General features: G+C 38.9%; 1 protein-coding gene across 2 annotated transcripts in view; it reads right to left on the reverse strand.

Annotated features, from left to right (window-relative positions):
• Window positions 1-865: 865 nt before the first annotated feature.
• The window catches only part of TC2N (tandem C2 domains, nuclear), a 34,477-nt gene continuing 12,575 nt past the window's right edge, over window positions 866-22,767 (reverse strand). Inside the window, exons 2-12 of one of the 2 annotated variants that reach the window (XM_074908554.1) lie at window positions 20,002-20,128; window positions 19,099-19,329; window positions 15,785-15,949; window positions 12,045-12,136; window positions 11,368-11,443; window positions 10,266-10,366; window positions 9,270-9,386; window positions 8,202-8,393; window positions 6,213-6,327; window positions 5,539-5,738; window positions 866-3,170 (exon numbers count right to left, since the gene is read on the reverse strand). In XM_074908554.1, the coding sequence (XP_074764655.1) occupies window positions 3,060-3,170; window positions 5,539-5,738; window positions 6,213-6,327; window positions 8,202-8,393; window positions 9,270-9,386; window positions 10,266-10,366; window positions 11,368-11,443; window positions 12,045-12,136; window positions 15,785-15,949; window positions 19,099-19,329; window positions 20,002-20,068 (1,467 nt within the window). In that variant the 5' untranslated portion in view covers window positions 20,069-20,128 and the 3' untranslated portion in view covers window positions 866-3,059. Of the gene's footprint in view, window positions 3,171-5,538; window positions 5,739-6,212; window positions 6,328-8,201; window positions 8,394-9,269; window positions 9,387-10,265; window positions 10,367-11,367; window positions 11,444-12,044; window positions 12,137-15,784; window positions 15,950-19,098; window positions 19,333-20,001; window positions 20,129-22,767 lie in introns of both variants that reach the window. The other variant, XM_074908553.1, reaches the window with a different exon arrangement.

Below are 22,767 nucleotides of genomic sequence, written 5' to 3' on the forward strand. Positions count from 1 at the left end.
TTGAAACACAGCTTTGGTTTACTTGCAAGGTAAATGCTGATGCAATGAATAGGCACTTTTTGGTTCTTGAGCTGGGCAGGTCCCTCTCCATCCTTAGATGATGTTCCTCAGTAGTGAAAGCAAAGAGAATTCCTGGCTTCCTCCCAGGAATTAGGACACGAGTAGGACAAAGCAGTATTAAAAAAAAAAAAATTAAAAAAAGCCAAAATAACACAACATAGGTTTGTTTTCCTCACCATCTTGCAGCCAAGTATTGCCTGTTTCCCTCCTTACCCCGCTACATACAACAAAGCTGGAGCGTGTGTAGAGATGGACATCCCAATGCTCCACTGCCATGCTCTCAGTAATGGTGTGTGCACTGAGTCAGCAGAGACAAATTTTGTGTGTCGAGACCAATAAAGGTCTTTCTGCTTTCTATACCTGAAATACAGTTTCCTAAAGAACACTGTAGTGTTCTGGACAAATTGAGGAACAAATCTAGGCAACAAGCAACTTAAATGATCCAATTTAGTAGAAAAAAAGCACAGTGTCTTGAGCCAGTGATTAAGAATTAATTGAATTTTTATCTGAATGCACAGACAAACGCAGAAAACCCCAAAGCCCCAGAATGAGCACAGGATGAAGCAGTGCCCCAGAGTATGTTCTCCAGCGTGCTCTAGTGCCTGTGTGCACCTTGCAAAGAGAGGCTGCATATATCTCTTCAGTGTGTTAGCAGCCAACTCCCCTACATGTAACACTACATGAAATATAGTTCCTTAGTTGGAATTTTCTCAGAGAAAAAGGTAGGACTTGAAATTCATTTTGAGATGCTGGTGAACACTGGTATAAACAATGGGGGGAAAAAAAGGAGTATTTTCTGTTCATAACTTTTATTATAAACACATAGATTAAATATTAACATAGGAAAAAAGAGGACATTACTAGTTAGGCCTTTAAAAGGCTATGTGTCCTAAGACAGTCCTAAAAGTCCATTTTACACAGTATCTGTAGAACCACTGTCATGGTAATCGAAGCCTCCAAAACACTGGGATATTCCCTGTCCTCTTTTTCAAATAGAGCAGCATTCTGCATAAGGAAATGTTAGCTTGCACTTTTGTTACTGTGGTTCAGCCACAATGTATAAAAAAGATCCATGCATTCAAGTAAAGGTACTCCAAGAATATCAGCTTGATCCAGTTCCTTTTTTCATTTTACCCAACAGGCCAGGCTCATCCCAAGTGTAGGAACTGGCTGGGAGTTAACACTGTCAGTCAAGATCCTTTGGGCCTACTGGAAGCTTTGCATAGAGTGTCAGTAAGAGCTAGAACTGATGTTTGTTCTCTGAGTAACATGCAAAAACTTTTTCAGTTCATTTATAAAAACTGGTCAACAAGCAGAACGTGTAAGAGCCTAGGAAAATCTTTTTGTTTGCCCATTTTCAAAATACTAAATTTCAACAACAACAATCTGGATCATTGAAGTTCTAAAAGCTTCAATTATCAGCTGATTAAAAAAAGAAGAGATTCCATTTTTTCTTGACTCTCAAAGTCAAAAAAGTTAAAATAAAGATGCTCTGAGCTCTATGCTTAAATACAACATGCTTCCCTGTTACAGTGTTTTTTCTGCTCCCCACTGTTCCTTTGCCTTCCAGCAGCAAGTGCTCTCGCTGCCAGTATAGTTTTTGTCTGATGTGTGAATGGGATACAAGTTATAAAAAAAGATACAACTATTCAGCACCTATATGAACATACATATTTGTACAGTCCAGACAGCAAACAGTAAATGTGCAAGCAGTGGGTTTAATGGAGTATGTATATTTTTTAAATCCAGTAAAGTAGTGCAAAGAGGTCTGTGCTTTTAGATGTATATATTATCAATTATACACATGGCATTTTCCCACCTTAAAAATAACTGTGAATAAACCCCTGAAAATATGGGGAGTAATATAAAAATAATCGTAGGATTTTGTAGGAAAAATATAATTTGCAATAAAAATATGGTAATTTTTTCTTGCTATAAACAAGAAAAATATACTCCCACACATAATTTTTCAGTATCCTAGACACATAACAAATACTTCTGCAGTAGTAGCCCATCTTTTAAACAAAGTCTGAGTCCCTTACTGTGCTGCATTTTAATTAATATCAAAAAGAACTTATGTCAATAAATATTTGCTTACTCCTTCATACATGTTAGTCTGGTTTTTAGCAATGTAAGCAAATGCTAGAACATTGTTGATTAGATAGTATGTGGTTTACATAAAAGAATTCTTTTTAAGAAAGTAGTTTATCTAAAAATATCAGCTCTGATCCTAGGCAGGGCTGTTGCCTCTTTGTGTTATTCTACTGATTCCAACCAGAATTTACCCAAACAGAGCAAGTCTGGAGGACCCCACTTGTGAAGATCACAGTTAGTCAGAGAAACCATTCTATCTCAGCCCTTCCATTTAGAGAGAAGGATGGGGGAAAACCCAAGCTACAGGCACATCAGGGTGCTGAACATCTCCATCTTCAAAGATGGAGATTAGAAAAGCCTTTGGCTACTGCCTTATTGCATCATTCCCCTTATGCCTTCTCCTAACTGCCACTGCTTTCCCACTTGCTCAGGCACACGTTCCTCTGATAAATGGTGTAACCCCGGTGTAACCCCAGAGGCTCAGAGGTGCCTAGGATCAGGCCACAGACCAACTTATTCTCATGGACTTTGGAGTCTGCCAAAGACAAGATTGCAGATGAGGATGATGTCAGTGACTAGTGAAGAAAATCCTGATTCAAGCTGCTTCTCTCCTAGATTGGATTTCTGTGCTATTATGGATCCTGAAAGGGGTAAAAATACATTTTTCAAGGTGGATTTTTTAAAAGCAAATGAGCACTTTACCCAGTTCTTACGTCTTTTTCTTAATAATATTTAGCTAGTATTTCTCTTGCTGAAACTGAATTTTCCATTACCATGGAGGTGTGATGCAGTGTAGAACTTCTGACGAACTTGTGTAGACCATATTTTTCTTTTTATTTATACTATTTTAAACAGCATACGACTATCTTTGTAGAAAAATCAGTCCCGAGTTTCATCTCCAGTCTTCAAGATGGACCAATGCTGTACCATTTAACAACAACTTTTTCAGGGTTGGCAATAGTATCTTTCCACTGCTCTACTGCTTCACTGTTACTGCTATCAGAACTTAACCAGATCTGCAGTAAGAAACAAAAAGAAAAATAAAATTGAGTTTACCTGATACAACACAGAGGCCCAGCCTTTTTTAGTTCCAAATAAATGCCATGGAAGTGTAGAATAAGATACAACGTGTAGACTGTGACCAAAACATAACACCAACAAATACAGTTCTATTAGGACTAACGTATTTTGGCTTTCAGCTGGGAACACAGGGAGTCTGGATTTAAATTTAACATCTAAAATAGTTTAGAGAATGCACTACATACTAATGTTTCTCTACTTAATAAGATGTTTTAAGTCAAGCATTCCCTGCTCCATTCAAATGCACATGCTGGGGTCAAGAGCTCATCAGGGCCAGTGATGGCTCTATGCATTTGAACTCCAGTTGGCTGCAAGCCATTTGGCATCCTGAGCTAGCTGTCCAGCATTTTCATAAGCATTTAAAATTTCACATGCCAAGAGACAAGGCCAAACCTGCATTCCACAGAGGTTACTAACATGCCCATACCACACATAGTCATGCAGTAAGAGTCCTGTTCTTCTTGGTGTTCAAGTAAGGGATAGTGGCCATTAAATGAGGAAACGAGGTACAAGTAGGAAGTTTTCCCCTGGAACATTATCACCAGCCCCCACTGCCAAAAGAATTCTGCTTATGTAAGTAGGTATCTTTATTTACAAGACTCTATTTCCTCAAGTCTTCCAAGAATGAGTCCTTTTAAGACTTCTGAGAAACCTTCACCATAAAGTACATTTAGCCTACACTGCTGAGGCGTGAGTCCTCAATAAGTGAGAATAATGTCTTCCAGAATGCCACAGACAGCTGATGTTTCATCCACAGAGATTCAATATGCATATTGCTCATGATTAAAGACATGCCTGTAAAAGCAGCCTAATCTAAGTATTGTCTGCTTAGAACAGCATCCAATTAAACATCATTCTCTGAAGAATAAAGTTAATAGATCCAGCTATATTCATCTTTTTCCAGCTACCCAGCCAATTGCTCAAAGTACATTTCTCCCTGAGCCATATTTTATGTCTTCATGTGTTATGTGGCAATGTCTGCCTGCATGAGCTGAAACAACCTTTTCCACATAACCTCTGAGGATAAGTAGCTCATTTCCTCCCCCTAAAAATAAGATCCATGATTAAATGTAACTCGTCAGATTGAGATGACCTCATATATTGTTAAGTGACTGCAAAATCATACCCAGTTATTTTCACCCCAAGGTAGCACAGCTAAAATAAACTTTTTTTTTTTTTTTTTTCTTTCTGTATTCCAAATCCAATTCCACCAACAGGAATCACTGAAAGATGGAACATGTGAGACACGAGGCTCCATAAAATGGAGGAACTTCACATAGCTCTTGCTGGCATATCATTTCTATAGCACATCAGCATCTCCTATAACTGCACGTCTTCAGCAGACACAAGAAACATCAACAGAATGGGACAGTAATATTTTCTGTACTTAAGGATAGCACAGTTCTTCACCTGACAAAAGACATTACAGTTGGTGTCTCAATATCAATCCTGCCTTACTCATTTATGCATATATTAAAATTCTGCTACTAAATCTAGCTGGGTCAGCAAAAGCACAAAGCATTAAGAACAGCTGTGGCTCAGTATACCAAGAAGAAAAGGAGAGAAAGAAGAGACAGAATGATGGGAAATTAGAACAAACAGGGGAAGAGGACAGGAGGACAGAGAGAATAAAAGGAGACCAGACTACCAAGCTTTACTGTGGTTAAATAAATATGATCACACAAATGCTTTTAAAGAGATACTACTGAAGTTCCAGCTGTTTAAAAAAAAAAAAAAGAGAGGAAAGAAGAACATTCAACTAAACAATAATTTTGTATTTGATCACCTATGTTAACACTTGAACATACATATTTAGAATAATTTGCGATTTTGCCATTGTTTTACCCAGGAAGGCAGTCTGATATTGTAGCTGTTGATACTTCCTTTTACATACACCTGTTTGTAAGTGTATTGGTATGGTAAGCCAGCACACCCCTCTTCTGTACAGTACATTGTAGGTTGTGGAGCTCCTGTGAGTGCTATGTTTGTTTTCTTTAGAAGGCCTAGAGGCAAGGAGGAGATCGTATGTCTCTCTGTAGGAAGGAATCTTTCACATAGTAATAATCCACACAAAAAAGACTTAAGGATTTCTTTTTAAAAGAAAAATCAAATGTCAACTCCCATTCTGATGTTTATGCATATTTAAGAGTGCACTACTATTCTTTCTTGGGTTACATCCAGAAGAGTTTATTAGAATTTACTATTTTGCTATATGCCACCTTAAAGTATTTTAAAACTCATACCAAGAAACCTGTGGAACTGGATTTTAAGTAAAGGATAACATGCCAGTTAGCAGAAACCAACCTGTCCTAGGAAGTGTTTTCTTCTCACTGAGCTTCTGCTGTAGAGCTTGATAAGAAAGCTAATTCCTTGTTCAGCTTGGCTAACTGGAAAAATCATCATTTCTCCCCATTTTACTTGGCCATTAATCGACTTCAGAAGACGAGTCTTCTTCTTATAGATGATCCCTTCTGTACTAAACATTCCAACTTTCACAAAGAAATCTAGCACAAAAGGGAGGGAAAAAGGCATAGCACACCAAGGGTTACTCACAAACACACCCAAAAAGGAACAGACAAGATCCACATGTATGGTTCAGATTGCAGTAATTTCCCAAAAGTCTGGCCAAAAGAACTGTACAATAGCTTTCCTGACTAGTCACACAAACAGACCATGTTCAATAATATTGAACTGATTAACACAGTATCCAAACAGCAAGTGCAAGTTAATGCTCTTATATGTCAGGATTAATACTGGGATAAAAATCTTCCAAAATACATAAACACATAGCTTCAAACCAAACAAAAAGTAATCAAGTAAGACATCTGTGGAAACAAGCCTTGGCAATGGAAATCTACTGCACAATATCTTATTCTGAGGTTTGTAAGGAATGTTATGAATTGCCAACCCATTTGAGCAACAATTTACCTGTTACAAATGCTTTTAGACAGGAGGCATAAGACAGCTGATTAACTTACTTGAAGACAGTGGTGTAGATGAAACTGGAAGGTTTTGTGCTTCAAGAATCTGTAACTGAATCCTCCTGTTTATTGCTTGAAAACAAGTTCCTATTTGAAGTTCTGCACGGCACACCTACAAGCAGAAGAATGTTGCTATAACATCTGGATTAAGTTGCTTATAAACTCAGGAAACACAGGAATTCTGTCATATGTTGGGCTCCCACATTTCTATCTGGGATTTCCTGGACAGAAATATAAGCATGTGTTGCATACACAGCCTGCAGATTCACAGTAAGTAAGTGCATCTTGCACTTGTCATACTGCAGTACATGTGCTCCGCTGATTGACTGCTTATGCACAGCGCACACATGGCCCTTGTGGGCTGCAGCCAGAGATGATGGACAAATAAACGACTCCTCAGTTTTCACCTAGATTCCTCAATGGTAAAAGCAGACACAAGAAAATCTGGGCATGCAGCTGTAGCTCTACTAAACCTGTGTGTGGAAGTGAGAGACCAGGTATGCTCCACTAACACAAAAACCTTTGGAGTTCTCCTCCCACACTTCTGAATTTTGCAATGCTTTGCATAGATACAAGGCCCTGTTGCTTAATGTCATGAATGTTCAGGGTGACTGCAGGCCGTGGAGTTTCCTGTGTTATGGAAGTACTTGGGTGTTACATGCGCTAAACACACACAACCACACACACTCTGAAGGTACTGAGATCTCCAGTCTGGAAGTTTTTTAGAATTTCTGCTAGTGGCAAAGTTGCATTGAGGCATCCTTATTATTCTCCTGTCAGATGCTAACGTACTCTGAACACTTTAAGAACAGCTGAAGAAGGCCAGCAGAGATCCAGCTTTCCTGACAGCCTCCATTTAAAAAGACTTTACTAGTCCTGGTTCCTCTTCAAGTTTTAATGCAATTCAGTGAAGCAAAATGCACCAAGCAAGAGAGCAACAGGTCAGATAAAGAGAAGTCAGGCCAGTTCATCGAAGGGACCCAAATTCCCTTTGCAGCTCAGTAACAAAATTTCTGTGTAACCCTGAGATGAAGCTACACTCTGAGCTTTGGATCTCTATCGGCAAGTAGGGTAGTTTGCTGCCTCACAGGGGAATACAGGGATGAATTGCAGCAGTGTCTGGAGGGCTCTTGGATATAATGGTGAGGAAAGCCAACACAGAGAGAGAAACTATGAGATGATTCAGGGGTGAAGCAGTTTCTAAACCAGCTTCCTCTTTCACTTAATCTTACTGCTTTTGAAGCAATATGGTTATTCTTATTAGAACTAAAAAATGTCAAGTGTAACATATTAGAAATCAGGAGTATCATACTACTCAGACACACAGATAAAATTTGCTTTTGAATCGCTAATACAAGTTTAATTTGTTGAAAATACAAACGTCTAGACACAATCTGTAAAGGAAACAAACAAAGTCAGGGTAGGGGGAAAGGAAATCCCACTGTGAAAACCACCTGCTTCTTATTACACTAATGGAAATGAACTGTCTGAATTATTACTTCACAGCATGCAATCTGAATATTAAATATATAGCTATCTCTGCAGTTTCAAGCCACTGAAGATCTTAGCACTTTTCTTCCATAACAAAAGCAGATTCCATTTGCTCTGAGCTCTTGCTGTGAGTCCTAAGGATCTTCTGATGCTTTTTTTGGTTGGAAAAGGCAATTAACCAGTGTCCTTTGCTGAACATTTCCCTAGAATGTCCTCCCTCAAGCTGTGGGCCATGGTGTGGAGGAGCTTGCTCCTAGCTCTTTTCCCAGAAACAGCTGCAGTTTATGACCAGAACAGCTATGTGCAGAGTTCAAAAGTCTGCATTTTTTTCACCATCAAAATGCCTTTCCCCAAGTGGAAGAAAAAAAAAAAAAGGAAAAAAAGAAACCCCCTGTTTGTTGTTAACATTGAATTAGTACTGAATTATTTTACTTTCATTTCCAACAACTCTTTCTAAGTGATATAACAGCATACTTTTGCAGTATTGGCACTTACAGGTGCTTTGGAAGGAGGAGAGATATCCAGCCAATGACTTGACTCCTCTGAGCTGAGCTCCCGCAGCGCCAAGAAGCACTCTCCAATTGTTTTTTTCCTGGGTGTCTGTGTCTGGATTTTAAATACCAATCTGACAGCCTGCAGGCTTTGCAGTTTAATAGCAAATACAAAAGTTTCCATAAATTCAATGTCCTAGAAAGAAAAACAGACGAGTAACATCGCCATTGTAAGAGAGTTGCACCGAGCCCAATACCTAGAAACTAAGGCTTCCTGGTCCTATAGCCACTGCTCACTGCTATCATTTTAGCTTGCTATGGAAAAGTGTGCTTTTACAGTGATAAGCCCCCACAGACTCATCATCTCATTGTCACACTCTGGCAGGGACAAAGTTCTGGATTATTTTTCACTACCATAACAAGTTGAGGCCATCTCTTCTGGAGCTTTACAACAGCACATGCACACTGTCATAGCAAATTCTCCTGTGGCCTTTCGCTTCAGTCTCTCCCTCTAATTTTATTTTATTTCACCTTTGACTCACAGCATGGGAGGTTTACATCACTTTACCTTTCACCCCCTTAATATTCCTTTACTGCCACTATCAGGAGTCTTGTCCCATGCAACCAATTCTTAGTGTTTTCTGTAGAGAGGAAGCGTGAACCTTGTCTCCTGTGCTAGTGAGAGGCAGTACATCATCCACCTTCCCTGGGGTGAATGTGCACCTACAGGTATGCCCAGTCTTCCTTCAGTCCCCCACCACTGAGTTGCCAAGGCCAGCAGCTCATGGTTCAGTCCCCTATGAGCTTATCTGTCCTGCAGACCTGGGAGAGGAGGAAGGTGGCAGCACAATACAAGCAAGGAGGAATAGGGAGGAAGTGGAACAAGAATTCTGATAGAATTTTAAGAAGTTGGGTGGTGTAGGGGCGAAGTAACCTGAACCTAGGCAACTATCACAGCAAATGTAGTACAGGAGTAGATGTTTGTTCGTTTTAAAAACTCATTTACATTTCAATTTTATTTATTTTGGGAAGGGGGGGCAGATTTCTTGGTGTTTTCCCTGCCTCTACTTACATTGCACCCCTCCTTGGCAGAAGATCTGAAATGCACTGGTTTGGGCAGTGTGAGAATTCCCTTGACACAGATACGAGGATTTGCTCCACAGCTAGAAGGCCAGCTCAGGTCTTTGCACTGCAACATTGAAAACACAGTCAGTTTAGACAATGTAAGACTCTGACCTTCAGTCTACTTAAAAACAGAGTCTTTTACACCGTTCTAGAATTATGCATAACTCCTGTAATACTGAATATAAATCAAAGCCAGTGTAATGACAGTGTCACTTCAGATCATTTAATAATTAATTTTCACAATCAGAGGGTAAAAAGTTATTCAGTAGATCTTAATGATTTCACTATGTGGCAATTCGACAACAGTTAAATCATGAAATCCTTTACATAGTATTTATCACTTGATGCAATTATGAGGTTTCTGACTACTCAGAGTTCTATTGCCTACAAATTATTCACAGCTCCTGGAAGTACACAAAACAGCCAGCATAACAGTATCACATTAGCTAACAAAAAAGTCACAAGAAGCTACATGTCCTCAAAGTGCTATTATGGTTCTGCCCTGAAGGAACTGTTATATTTAAAGTCAGTTAAATGCTTCCTTCAAAGTTGCTCCAATTTGCTGCCTCCAAATTTCCACAGGAAAATTTCTACAGCAGGACCAGCCTGTGACCAGCTCAGCTTTCTTATTTATGCTGAACAGTTCCTCACTCCACAATTAGAACATATGTATAGTAACAAAGAGTTATATACCACTCTTTACTATTTTACTGCAGCGGAACAGAGATTGCAACAGGAAAAAAAAAAAAAAAAGATAGGAAGATACTTTGAATGAAGCCCAGTACTATATTTGACTGAAATTTATTAATACTTTGAAGTAATTTTCTTTCTCTTGTAAAAGTATTCCTTAAAGTAAGAGAGCCAAATTTAATGAGAATTAACACTAAGTATGGTACAATAGCTATTTGAGTAAATAATAATCAAGTTATTTATATTTGCTTACATGTAAAACCGTGATCCAAATCTGTTCTACAGAAGAAACATAACACAACTTCACATTCAGTCTTCCAAAGTCTCGTTCATCACCTGATAATGTAATAGTATCTATGGAAGAAAACCAATTAGTGTTTTTAGCAACATCTTAAAAGTTCATTCCAAGAATAAAGGAACTGATTAGTAGGTGGACTGCCTATCTTTGAAAACTCTCAAAATAACTTTCAAATATCTTAACACCTACATTTTAAGGACAAAATATCCATGAAGTCTTGTGGCCTGACTTTCTGCATAGCTAAAAGCCTTCACATTTACCTCAGTTATCTCTATTGCATTTAACAACTTGTATTGTACTCAAACAACTTACAGAAGGAAAAAAAAGCACGTGCTTGAGACATGAACATATTTATGATCTATCATTTCCCTTAATCACTTCCACTGTTAAGTTTATAAATTGGCCTGCTTTTTATCTTTCTCAGATTTCAATTCCAGCCTAGTAAATGTTTTATTATTATTCTTTTCTCCAAGTCAGAATACCCATTTAGTATTCAGTGTTTCTCTGTCATGACTGAAACTAGGTCTTCTTTTTGAGGAGACTACATGAAATTCTGATTTCCAGCAGGGTGACTTTTGTAGGGATTGGATTAGCTTTTGAGTGTTTATTTTGCAGTATCTCCATTTCTTCAGCATTCTTTCATAAATAAGGGGACTAGATTTGCATGCAATATTCTTGCCTGTCAAATTCTCAGTGTCATATGAGTATGGCATTCCAGGTACTTCCCACAGAAAAACACCAATACACGAAAAAGGACTAGAGCCATGACCAAGGTGCCGCATTCTATTCTAACAGAACATCTGTCATTTCTTAGTCCACTGGGGTAGTAAATCCAGGGATGAACTTTTCAAAAGCATGAGAACTCCTGAAAGGCTCACCTGCTCCGTCTTCTGACAACAGGAAGGTGTAAGTCCAAAACTCTTAATTTGAAACTGCAAAATAATCTCCAAACTGACTTGCTAATCAGATTAATCTCAAAAAAAAAAAGTCACCAACAGTGGAGACATCTTAGACAGCTTAACGTTCCAAGTTGCAAGGTGAACAGACAAAACATTACCCAGACTCCTGTTACTGCCTTGTGAATCCTTCCTGGAAGAGGTACTGCTAGGTACACTGGAGACTGAATCATATCTCTGGGGGGAGAAAAAAGTCACTTCATTCAGAGCAACAGATGCAAAAAGCCAGAGAGATTCTACCATCAGACAAGACATGATGAAAATGAAACAACACCCAATTTCAAATAATTCTTGCATTCCCTACTAACCTCGTGATTCAGCAGCATGGAATTACTACTTTGACACAAGGAGCTAATACATGACACAGATGGCCAGCACAGATTTTTTTCTGCTCACTGATATATACATGCAACTTCTCTATGTAAAAGACGATTATTTGAAGAAAAATGCAGTGGTTTTTTAAACAATGGAAACTTCTAATGTTCCATTTTGCAACTGATGGGAGAAATCACAAGATGCTGAACCACAACCTCTTGTCTGTCTTGTCCTGCCTAACAGCCTGCTCAGGTTTCTCAACAGCTCTGTTGGGCCAGAACAGCAGTAGTCAGAGGAGACACCAGGAAATATCCTCTTGAAGCTGGTCAAGATGCTGAACTTTTCCCTCTAGTCCTTCCCGTGCATAGTACAATGCCCTTCAGTGTTTACTTTGAAAATACAATGCAACAGGAACAGACAGATCAAGAGTTTTCACTATAATCTAAGTTACAAGGGAACTCACCTTCATGAATCGATGAGGTGGGCTTCTGAGATCAAACATTGAACGACTTACATCAAATGATCCAGGCAAAGCACTAGGTCTTAAATCACTAACTAAAACGACAAGGAGAGCAATACAAATCATGTAAGCATCACTGCTAAAAAAAAAAAAAAAAAAATTAAGAAGATTTTTTAAAAATTTAAGTAGACCTATGGTAGAATTGAAACCTAGTTAAAAGGACATCAGCGCCTTTCCCTACTTCCTTTTCCCAAAACACTTACCTGAAATGACAAAATGGAGAGAACAAGACATCAAAATACCTTGATCAATTCCATCTTTTAAATAGTTCAAACTTACTGGTCACATTGGTAGCATCAGTAGAATGGGGAGCCTGACTCAAAGTTATTGCCTCAAGAGAAAAGTTTTTTTAGTAGATGCTTTAGCAAAACACAAAAGCCTTGTCTTTAAATCTAATAATCCAGAACCGGGGTTTAGCCTGGTCTCCTTTTTGAACTTTTTCCACAGTAAAGATCCCAGTAGCAGAAACATGCTGCCTGCTAAACTTGGCCTCATCTCCCTTGCTTTACTGAACACAGTGCCAAAGCACCATACTCTGCACCCCTACTAGATCTCAAACAAAGCAAGTCTTAACTCTAAGAGACAGGTACTTGTTATGGCACAAAAGAAAGATCTTCATTTTATAGAAGGGTAGTTCCCTCAGTAGTTGCAGGTGGTTAAGTAGATCCTATCAGTTTTCTTTTGACCCCAAAGGAATACAGAGCTAAAGCACATTGTCTATGTGTATTATGCAACAATAGTAGAAAATGAGAGCTGAATTAATGCCACTGTTTCAGGAATCTTTGCTGACTCAAGTAATGTTCAAGAAGATTTCAAAGCCTTCCAACTTCAAAACTGTACCATACTGAAATGAATGAAAGCAGTATGGTTTAACTTCTAAAACTCTCTGATACAATAAACTGCTTTTTATTGCAGTGCTCTGTTATGGTGTTTCAGAAGACTTCCATTAGAGTTCACAGATCATAACTTAATAGAATTACATCACTCATTACTAAATATCTATTTCCCTTTTATTGCTATCAAAAGAAAGAGCCAATTATGTTGATTGTGAGATGTGACAATAAAGATTTTATTTTTTTCCCAAAGAAGAAAAAGAGTACAAAAGATGAAGAAAGTTTTGACAACCCATGGCAGAAAAAGTAACAACATAATTTAGATAAAATTTAATGAAGATCTGTATGTCTGGCATAAGCTCTAAATTCTCTCTTGTGCATGATACAAAAGGGCTGAGTTGTTCACTAAGCCTGGTGTAGAAATAGTATTATAATATCATAGGAGGCTGTGGTGGTTTGACTTTGGCTGAATGCCAGGTACCCACCAAGTCACTCTATCACTTCCCTCCCTTCCCCTTTTTTTCTCAACAGGGCAAAGAGGGGAAAGAAAATAAGATAGGGGAAAAACAAAACAAAACAACCCTTGTGGGTAAAACAAAAGCAGTTTTAAAATAAGCAAAGTGAAGCAAAGGTCCGTGCGCAGAAGCAAAAAAACCAAACAGATTTATTTGCTCCTTCCCATAGACAGGCGATGTGGGGCCTTCTCAGGAAGCAGGGCTCCCATAGGCGGAGTGGTTGCCTCGGAGGACCAAGGGTGACCCCCCCCTTCCCCCTTTCTCCCAGCTTTATACTGAGCAGAGTCATATGGTCTGGGATAGCCCTTGGGTCAGTTCGGGTCAGCTGTCCTGGCTGTGTCCCCTCCCAAGATCTCACCCACCCCGTCCCACTGGGGGGAATGTCGGAAGGAGCCTTGGTGCTGTGTAAGCCCTGCTCAGCAGCAGCCACAGCACCAGGCTGCTACCAACACCCTGCCGGCTCCCAGCATAAACCACAGCACCGTGAGGGCTGCTGCAGGGGAAAACCAATTCCACCTCAGCCAGACCCAATACAGAGGCCTAGAAATCTTGTTTGATATAATGGGATTAAATAGGCGAGACCAGCCCATTACTTGATTTGAAATTGATTATGGATATTCCATATTCAGTACTCATGACTTTCACAAACTACTAGGAAACATCCATTTGAGCCTACAGGTTACCAACCAACCACTGAAATGCTTTAAAGACAGTACGATATGCTGTTTCTAGTAAAGCTGGTTAAAGTTTTCAAAGAACATGGAGGTGGTAGAGGAAGAGATGGTGCCTCTTTCAAAAAATTACATTTTTAATGGAAAAAAGACAATTTTTACACTGAGAAAGCTGTCTGTAAAATATAAAAGCAGCATAAACCATAAACATATGTTGTTTACCAGTAACAACTAGAATTTTGGGAAAATATTAATCAATTTTTCAGTTTGTTGCTGGTTTTGTTTCTGTTTTGTTTTTTAAGATGAAGAGAGGGGACTTCACATGAAAATTCAAGAATTTCACTTCATACCTTCCAAATAAACACATTCTGTAGTTCTCAAGCCCACACACGTGTAAAGTATCATAGCACTTACTGCAACAAAATAGGCTTAGAGTTTTGCTTAAATAGTCTATCAATGTGCATGAGAAGAATCATCTAGCTTTTCAAACAGCTGTCAAAAAACTCTGGAGGAAGAGGCATTTTAGAACTGTACTCTAGACACACTAAAGTGACCTTTCTTGTGTTTAAGCTTACTAAGACAAAACTAGTGAAGTGTTTACTTAGCTTGAAGAAAAATGGAAAAAGAAACGACGAACTGAAGGGAAGATGTTCAAGACAGTTTTATACAACCCGTTTGGCTCCCACCAGAGGTACTTACAAAGTCTAGCAAAACCAAAACCCTTAAAGGCAGCAAAATTCTACATGTGTTTTGTTCTCTTAAAAAAAAATAATATATGGAGTAGTCTCTTCATGTGGTCTCTATGGTGATTCAGAATTATTTTTAAAACAGGACACAGACGGAGACATTTCCTGCAGCTGTAAGATAAGCATGCTATACCATTCTAAATAAAACATCTTTAAAAATGCATACTGTTGCCAGCTTCTGATTCAATAGATGTGTGTACATTTCTTCGAGTGTGTAAGTTTTCTGAATGCATTTGCATTAGCAGTCACGGCAAGCTAGTCATCTACTTTACACTAAACATTCATTATAGGATACATATACCAATGAACAGCACAGAAGAAAATTTTTATCAAGGTAGCCGAACACTTTGTATCTAAACTTACTATCTCACAGCCCTTCCCTGTTCTTAAACACATTTACATAATGAGGAGTGGGGACATTTATGCACCTTTGAAAGCAAACTACAAAAACATAGGCATAGAGCATCACTCCCCATTTTGCACCTGTTATTATCATCTGCTCCCAAATGTTTTTTGATGCTTATTCCTCTCTCCATATATATACTCCTCAGGCATGTCTCCACTCAACACACTGCCGACTTCCTTCTTTCATCTCCCTCAAACACTCTTATTACTGGTAGCTGGAATCTCCAATACTACATCCTGGTTTGGATTGAAAGCAGCTATGCTAGCTTGCTTTGCCAACTTGTCTACCTTTGTATGATGCATACAAGACCCCAAAAGACAGAAAGTAACAACACAGCTGGAAATCAAGCAGAGCTGGCTCCACAGACTGATTCACCAACCACGAAGTGTCTGTAGCATCCAGGCCAGTTTGAGAACTGCTGTAATCTTCTCTAGACTAATGGCTTTTTGCTCTTATCTATAAACCCTGGGAAAGGGAGAAAGACAGAACAGTAAGAGTGCTGTCCTTCTCACCTGATCCATATAATTTCCTATGATCTGTTTTTGCTTGGGAGCGCCTCATCAGATCTGGCGAAACCCGGTGCTCCAAATAGAAGGGGTTGTACACGTCATAGCGGGGCCATTGGTACACGCTGTGCAGTTCTGCTTTCCGGTCACCAAACGAGGCTCTGGCAGATTCTGCAGAGCACAAATAAACATCAAATGCAAAAGTTCCAGACATAACACATGCTGCCTGGCTTCATAAGGCAGGCAGAGTGCCTTCAGGGCAAAGGACAAAATATTTCAATATTATCTACTTTGGGAAAAGAAAAAAAAGAAAAAAGAAAGAAAACACACATGCATTATGTCAGATTTCCACAGTGTGCTAGCAAACGCTAGAATTAAATTGGCCATGAAAAGCTATGTATACCTTGTCCTGGAGTTTCATAATAAATGCCTAACAAGTTAAAATACAGAAGTCTCTAAAGACAGACAGCAAGACAGAAACTAACAGGGAAAGAAAGGCCATGTGTACAGAAAACCTCTGACTTATTCAGGAAATTCCCACTCAGCTATTGGATCTCCAGACCTTCAAGAGGGTCTTGTATGGAAAGATAATACAACTTGTGACTGCAGTCTCTGTGTCATTCAATTTCCATAGGAAGTCTGTCAGTGGTAAAATCACTGGTCCAAAATGACTTGAATCGTTGGCTCAGGCACAAGTAGACAGATCTGAGAATGTCTGAATCCCAGCCTTTTACTCAGTCTGTTACAGCACTGCTGCCCTATTTTTATTTCCTTTATTTATAATAATTTCAGAAAAACATGCACATCTTGGTCACCGTAACAGTAAAGAACATGGCTGTAGTGCTTCATTTTGTCTGTTTGAAGCAAAAATAAGCCATATATAACAGTACAGTAGAGAATGGGGATAGGGTGACTTGGACTCTGCCAAAGTCTGACATTTGCTTCCGTCACTTCCCCCCTCCCTAGGCTTCAACCTATCGGATAAAAAGATCTTTACCCCAGTATAAAGTGCCTTCAAGTCTGCAAATATGTTGCAGCATAAGAGGCAAACTATCATTGCAGTAAAATCCTTTCCTGCAGGTGTTAGTAGAGTAAGTAAAAAAGAATAACTAAAACAGTGAGATGGAACATGAGAGATGATAAAGCAAGAATTCAAGTATAATGGGCTTCAGCATGACGTAAATTGGGATGAATACTAGAAGTGAGGCCATAAAGAATTGCTACACAACAGATGACGGAAAAGCTAGTGTTCTAGACCAGGAGCACACTTCTTCCTGCTAGCTTACTTCCGTGAGAGCATGAGACACACCACAGTGAGTATTGAAGAGAAAGGCTGCCAGAACTTAATTGCTTTCAGAAGGGATGCCAAGAACTAACGCTGAGTATGTCCTGTCTCACTGAAGGAAAATGGAGCGGAACTGAGAGCAGAACTTGGACTTCTACAGATATTTAACAACGGTCTAAGAAAATACTCTAAATACATTTTTTGAATATGCTGGTGCTTTGGCTAATGTGAAGAAGGAATGACAGAACACTTCACTATATTTAGTAAATCTCCTGAAAAAGTAAACTTTGCATTTTTAAACACAACTTTAATGAGGCTTAAAAAGTTGTATTTATATTTGGAAGGAGAAATGGAAGTTGCCTACTTGACATAAGAGCCACTTTTCAAATATTTGTTCAAGAATTTAAAATATTTGCTTGAGACAGACAATTATGAAGAGTCAGGTCATTGTGCTAGAAGATCTACCAGCTTCATAGCCTAAGGACCACTCTGTTCACCAGGTCCTTCAGAAATGATGATGATGATGCAGAATTCCCAATGAATACAAGTCACCGGTTTATAAGTCACTGACTGGTAAGATTGTGTAGAACAGCATGAACAAAGAAAACATTTATCTAAAGGTTGTTAGACAAATCTTCCTTCTCTCTGGAGAACTCACATACTTCAGAGTCCCTGATGGACTTCACTGTACAGTATCTTGACGATGAGGTAGGATAAAGTAAGGCAGAGTCTGAACCAAGAGCCAGTAAGAAAGGGGATTACCAGGAACATGCCCTGCACTTCCACACCTTGTCCAAATACAGACTTACAAGAACTAGCAGGCAAGTGGTAAGGCTGAAGGAGATCAGTCTCAGAGATGAGGAGGGCCTCACATGTTCTACCTCCAGCTATTAGGTTGCCTGTCCATATCTGGTGAGGCAGACACCACAAAAAAAGCCCACTAAAAAGACTGGGCACAGAATGGCCAATCTATACTGAAAAGCTCTGCTAGGCTGATTAGCTTGGCTTTGGTGCCAGTGTTACCAGAAGGGGTGGGTGAGGGTGAGGAGGAAGTCTGGTAATAGGCATGTGGGAGAAAAAAAGGAACAGCAAGGGAGAAGAGAGAAGGGTGGGAGTAAAACCACACAAACACAAAAAAGTTAAGATCGTACTGCATTAGTTATTATGTAACATGCAGTTGACCTTTTTCAGTTATTAGGTTTCTACCCTCAGAAAAGAAATACAATCACATGGGACTAAAAGCATACTACCAGCATATTATGCCACTGAGGCAAAGCAATTCTAGAGAAAACAATCATTCAGGTATGCCCCTGTGCCAAACTTTTCCCTTACCTAATTCTAGGCATCTCCTGGCAGGACCAAGAGCCTAGCGATAGCTTATGTCCTGTAACTCATGTTACTGGGCCAGGCTCCTATTCCTTTAAAATGCCACTGTGCCTGTGTGCAATATGTACATCATTTTGGCAGTTTGAGCATTGGACTGACAGAGGTTGAAGCACAAGACTGTTGTGAAGCAAAGAATCATAGTATCATGGGCAACCTTACACCACTGAGATCTGTGACCTCTGGTCTCCCAAAGAGCAGCAAAAAGAGGAGAAAATAGGGGCAAAAAGTTCCACCATGTAGTAGCACATGCTATCTATTGGTGAAATTTTAAAAGGAATATGTGTTAGTATGTTAAAACATATCAGTACATTAAACATGAAAGCCAGACCACCCTCCTTCTTTACTTGAGTGATCTGGATGCTGAGGATGTGTTAGGTCTTTCCTTGCCTCCAATAAATTCTTTAGTAAAGCATCTGTTTCCTTTATGTGTTTTCCATTACTTTCAGTATGATTGCAGTGTGCAACCCTCCCTCTCAGTTTTATTCATGCAACATCACAGAGATTCATAGTAGGATGACATCCTTCTCAAAACCTCTCTGGGTGTCCAGAGAGATAAGAAACAAGACCAGTATTCTAGAGTTCTGCAAACATATGTTTTCATTAGAAATACTTGACAACTTTAAAGAAGTAGCAGAAGCTAATGCTTTACCTTGAATCCCTCCAGCATGTGAGATACTAGGAAGGTTCTTCGGCTGTACATAAGCCAGTTTGAATGGAGGGACCACAAACGGTACCTCCTGACCATCCAGAGGCAGTTTAGAAAGCAGATAATCCTCTGAGCAGCCAACTTGACGCTTCACTGACACAGAAGACAATGGAGGCTTCTCTACAATAGTTGGCTTGCTTGTGGCTACTGCTTCAGATTCCTGCTCCATGGAAACTGCTAAAAATAAAGAGCAAGAAACACAGACAGTCCACATGTGCATTAAGTTTTGAACAATACTGTGAACAGATCTCTTTTATTTAGTAGGATCTGTTCTTGATACATTACTTAACGGCTGCTAGTATTCAATTTTACCAGCATTCAGGACTAGCACCTGGTAAAGATACTCATTCTTGTGATGTACACACCTGTACTCATCAGTACACACCTGTACTGATCCAAAAACTTTGTTACCCAAACTTCTATATTTATACCTACCTTGCTTTTAAATGATTTTTTACAAGAGATACACTTGTATCATAGAAGAGTTCTTCAAACAACTAAGACACGAAAGAAAATTCTAGCAGCAAATAGGCAGGGAGTTAAAGTGTTCACTCCTAGACTTTGAAAGACACAAGACCTTCACAAAACCTTGGGTAAAAAAGCTGGCTTTTTTGGACAGCATTCTAGAATGCAAGGAGCAGACTAGAGACAAGTGTTATTTTTCAGTTCCAATTCATAACACTAGCAAGCATGTGTTCAATCTCCAAGCAGAGTTATGAAAATAATTTTGGATTTGTAAAACAATTCATTTATCAAGGGTGACACAATCATTTTATTAATAGGAAGTCTCATCATTAATGAAGCCAGAACAGCAAAACCCTTACTCAATGTCATGTCAGAACTCACAATAATTTTTTTCTTTTTCCATGCAGAGACACCATTTACAGCAGTTTTTTATACATTCTGTTGCCATTGTTTTCAGTGCTGCAGTTTAGAGGAGTCTACAATCAAAGATTCAGTGTAGTTATCAAATCTGAAAAACACAATAAAACAAACTGTAGTAATGGGAATAACTGAAATCAAAATGCAGTATTATCAGTTATTTAATAAGTGATTGCTTACTCGACACAGTCCCAGGGCCAGTGAGAAAGTTACTTCAGCCATAAAAGGATCACAGCCATCAGCTTTCTCTCACTGAGACAAATTATTTTTTATATAAAAGCACAAGAAAAGAGATAATAATTTCAATGTACGGCATTCAAGTGGTTTCAGTGACCCACTCAGACAGGTCCCTGCCTTTCAGGAATACTAAAATTCTCCTTATATTTTTGTGTGCCATCAGGCTTTGGAGTTTACACAGCTTTACAGCTGTTTTGAAAAACCACTGTCAAGTCATTTGCAAGATGTGGTTTCTATTTTGTTTCCCTTGTTCATGTTTCTCCTATCCTCTTTTCACTCATGTAATATTTTCACATACATCCATACACGTTTACATTTTTCACTCAACATACTCCATACTTTACATTTGAAAACACTCTGTGAATGATGCCAGAATTGCCTTCTTTGAGGAACTACTGCTTTCTCATAATTGTATACACATGAAACTGAAGACCTGTTTTATTATATAATTGTCTACTATGCATACAGAAATAGAGTGCGTTGACTTCCAGCAAAATAAGAGGCATGTAATCTACTAAAGAATGAGAACAAGTCTGTAACAGCTGGTTAACATTAAAAGAACTTTATGACAATACTAACTGGCCTCATTTAAATGTCTTTATTCATATCCTTATGTTCTCTTTTCAGAGGGACACAGACAGCTGCGTTCCCTTCCATCCAAAACTTAGCTGTCTAAGTCTAGTCCTTTTACATCTACCTAAAGTACACAAGGTTCTTTGCAGAACATATCCAAGACATGAGTCCAACTCCATGGAGGTTAGAAGACACCAAACAGAATGTGAACATAAGCTGGAGGGATGGGGAAGACAACAAGTAAGCAAAAGGGAGAAAGCACAGAGAAATGACAATTACACAAAAATGGACACATTTGCTCAGTTATTTCAATCGCAAGAAATGGCTGAAAGCTTCTGCACTCCAGCATGGAACCCATTCCCACATGCAGCTTGAACAGTGACGTCACTTTCTTTGTATGTGAACCACAAATACTGTGGAAACAACTTTAATATCCCCAAAACTTTTCCTTCATTAAAAGCCAATTAAGATCGGCATCTAACTATTAAGCTACGGACACGTCATCTAACTTAGCAGACGTGCTTTCTTACCTTAACGTTATTTATTTCCATGGGTAGGGTGCAACTGGAAGTTATCAATAGACATATCAATTTGCAAATACTGACCAAACACAGCACATATTTACTGACCTGCTCTTTTGCGCTCTACAGTACCTCAGCGTTGCTATTTATGTTTTAACTTACAGGTTTTGCAGAATCACTGAGAGCACGTGGCTTCATGAGGAAGCCTTGAATTAACTTATCTCTAAAATACTAGTGTGAAATACAACGAAGGTTTATTATTACAACTACATAACTGTTCCAGAATTATTCTTAATCATGCACTATAACAAAGTACTGATTAGAAGGAAATTCTTAAAATATATTCCCATTAGACCTAAACCTAAGTAAACCATAATTCTACTGCAACAACGACCTAAGGAATACTTGGTTTAATACAATTTCTCTGAATAATTTTTGCTGGTTTTACCACTAAGTGACATTAATTATTGCCTCTAGTTTTATACTGCTCTTTGTGCTCAACAGACCAGAATTAACAAAACCCAAGTGACCTGAACATAAAAACCTCAGAAGTAGGATGAATACTGGTACACATTAATCTGGAAAACAGTATACTACTGAAGAGATTACAGTATAGTCTCTAACCAGACAGGGCAGGGGTGCAATAGCCTGCTTTAAAAGGGACACCATTACTCTGCACAGAACCCATCACTCAGTACTTGTCCTGATCTTAAAATTGTCCCTGAGTGTAAGTACAGTATGAAATCTGCAAGGAGAATCTTCAGAGGCAGTGCCACTGACTCCAGAACCTGCTCTGCATCTTTACATAAGCACAAAAAGAGGCACAGGAATTTCTCATTAAATTCTCCATGTTTCTAAGGATCAAATTTTCACTGCTGCTTCTCCCTTGAAGGCGCACTCATGACAGCTAAGCCTGCTAGAATTCAAAGTTTACTTTAAGGTTCTCTTGAAGTGATTTTCCTTCCCAGCTGTTATCAGTACACAGCTGGAGTTAATATGCTTTACTCTTGTTCACCATGTTTAAAGTGGGCTGAAACAGCTGCTTTGTTTGCTCTAAGCTTTGCAACAATGGTATCTAAGCCTCAGTGGCAGTTTGTACAGGGAAAACAGTCTTTTATCTCAAAATGTCCAGATTGAATTTATTCGCTACTGCTGGTGGAGAAACCAAAATGTCAGTAACCGCCCTGCTTTCCAGCTACATAAAGTGGAAAAATTAGTTTTTCTGCATCAGAGAAAATTCAGTTCACAGTAGTAATTTCTTTCCACAGAATTGTTTAGCTGGAACCATTAACGTGAGCAAACAAACTAATGTAAATTGTCTGTCACAAGCACTTGTCTTTCTATCACAGGGTTGAGTGCCTTACCTAGAAAGAAAAGGCTACATAAGGATATTGAGGAT

The sequence above is a fragment of the Athene noctua genome, chromosome 6 (genome assembly GCF_965140245.1).
Source record: "Athene noctua chromosome 6, bAthNoc1.hap1.1, whole genome shotgun sequence".
NCBI lineage: Eukaryota > Metazoa > Chordata > Aves > Strigiformes > Strigidae > Athene > Athene noctua.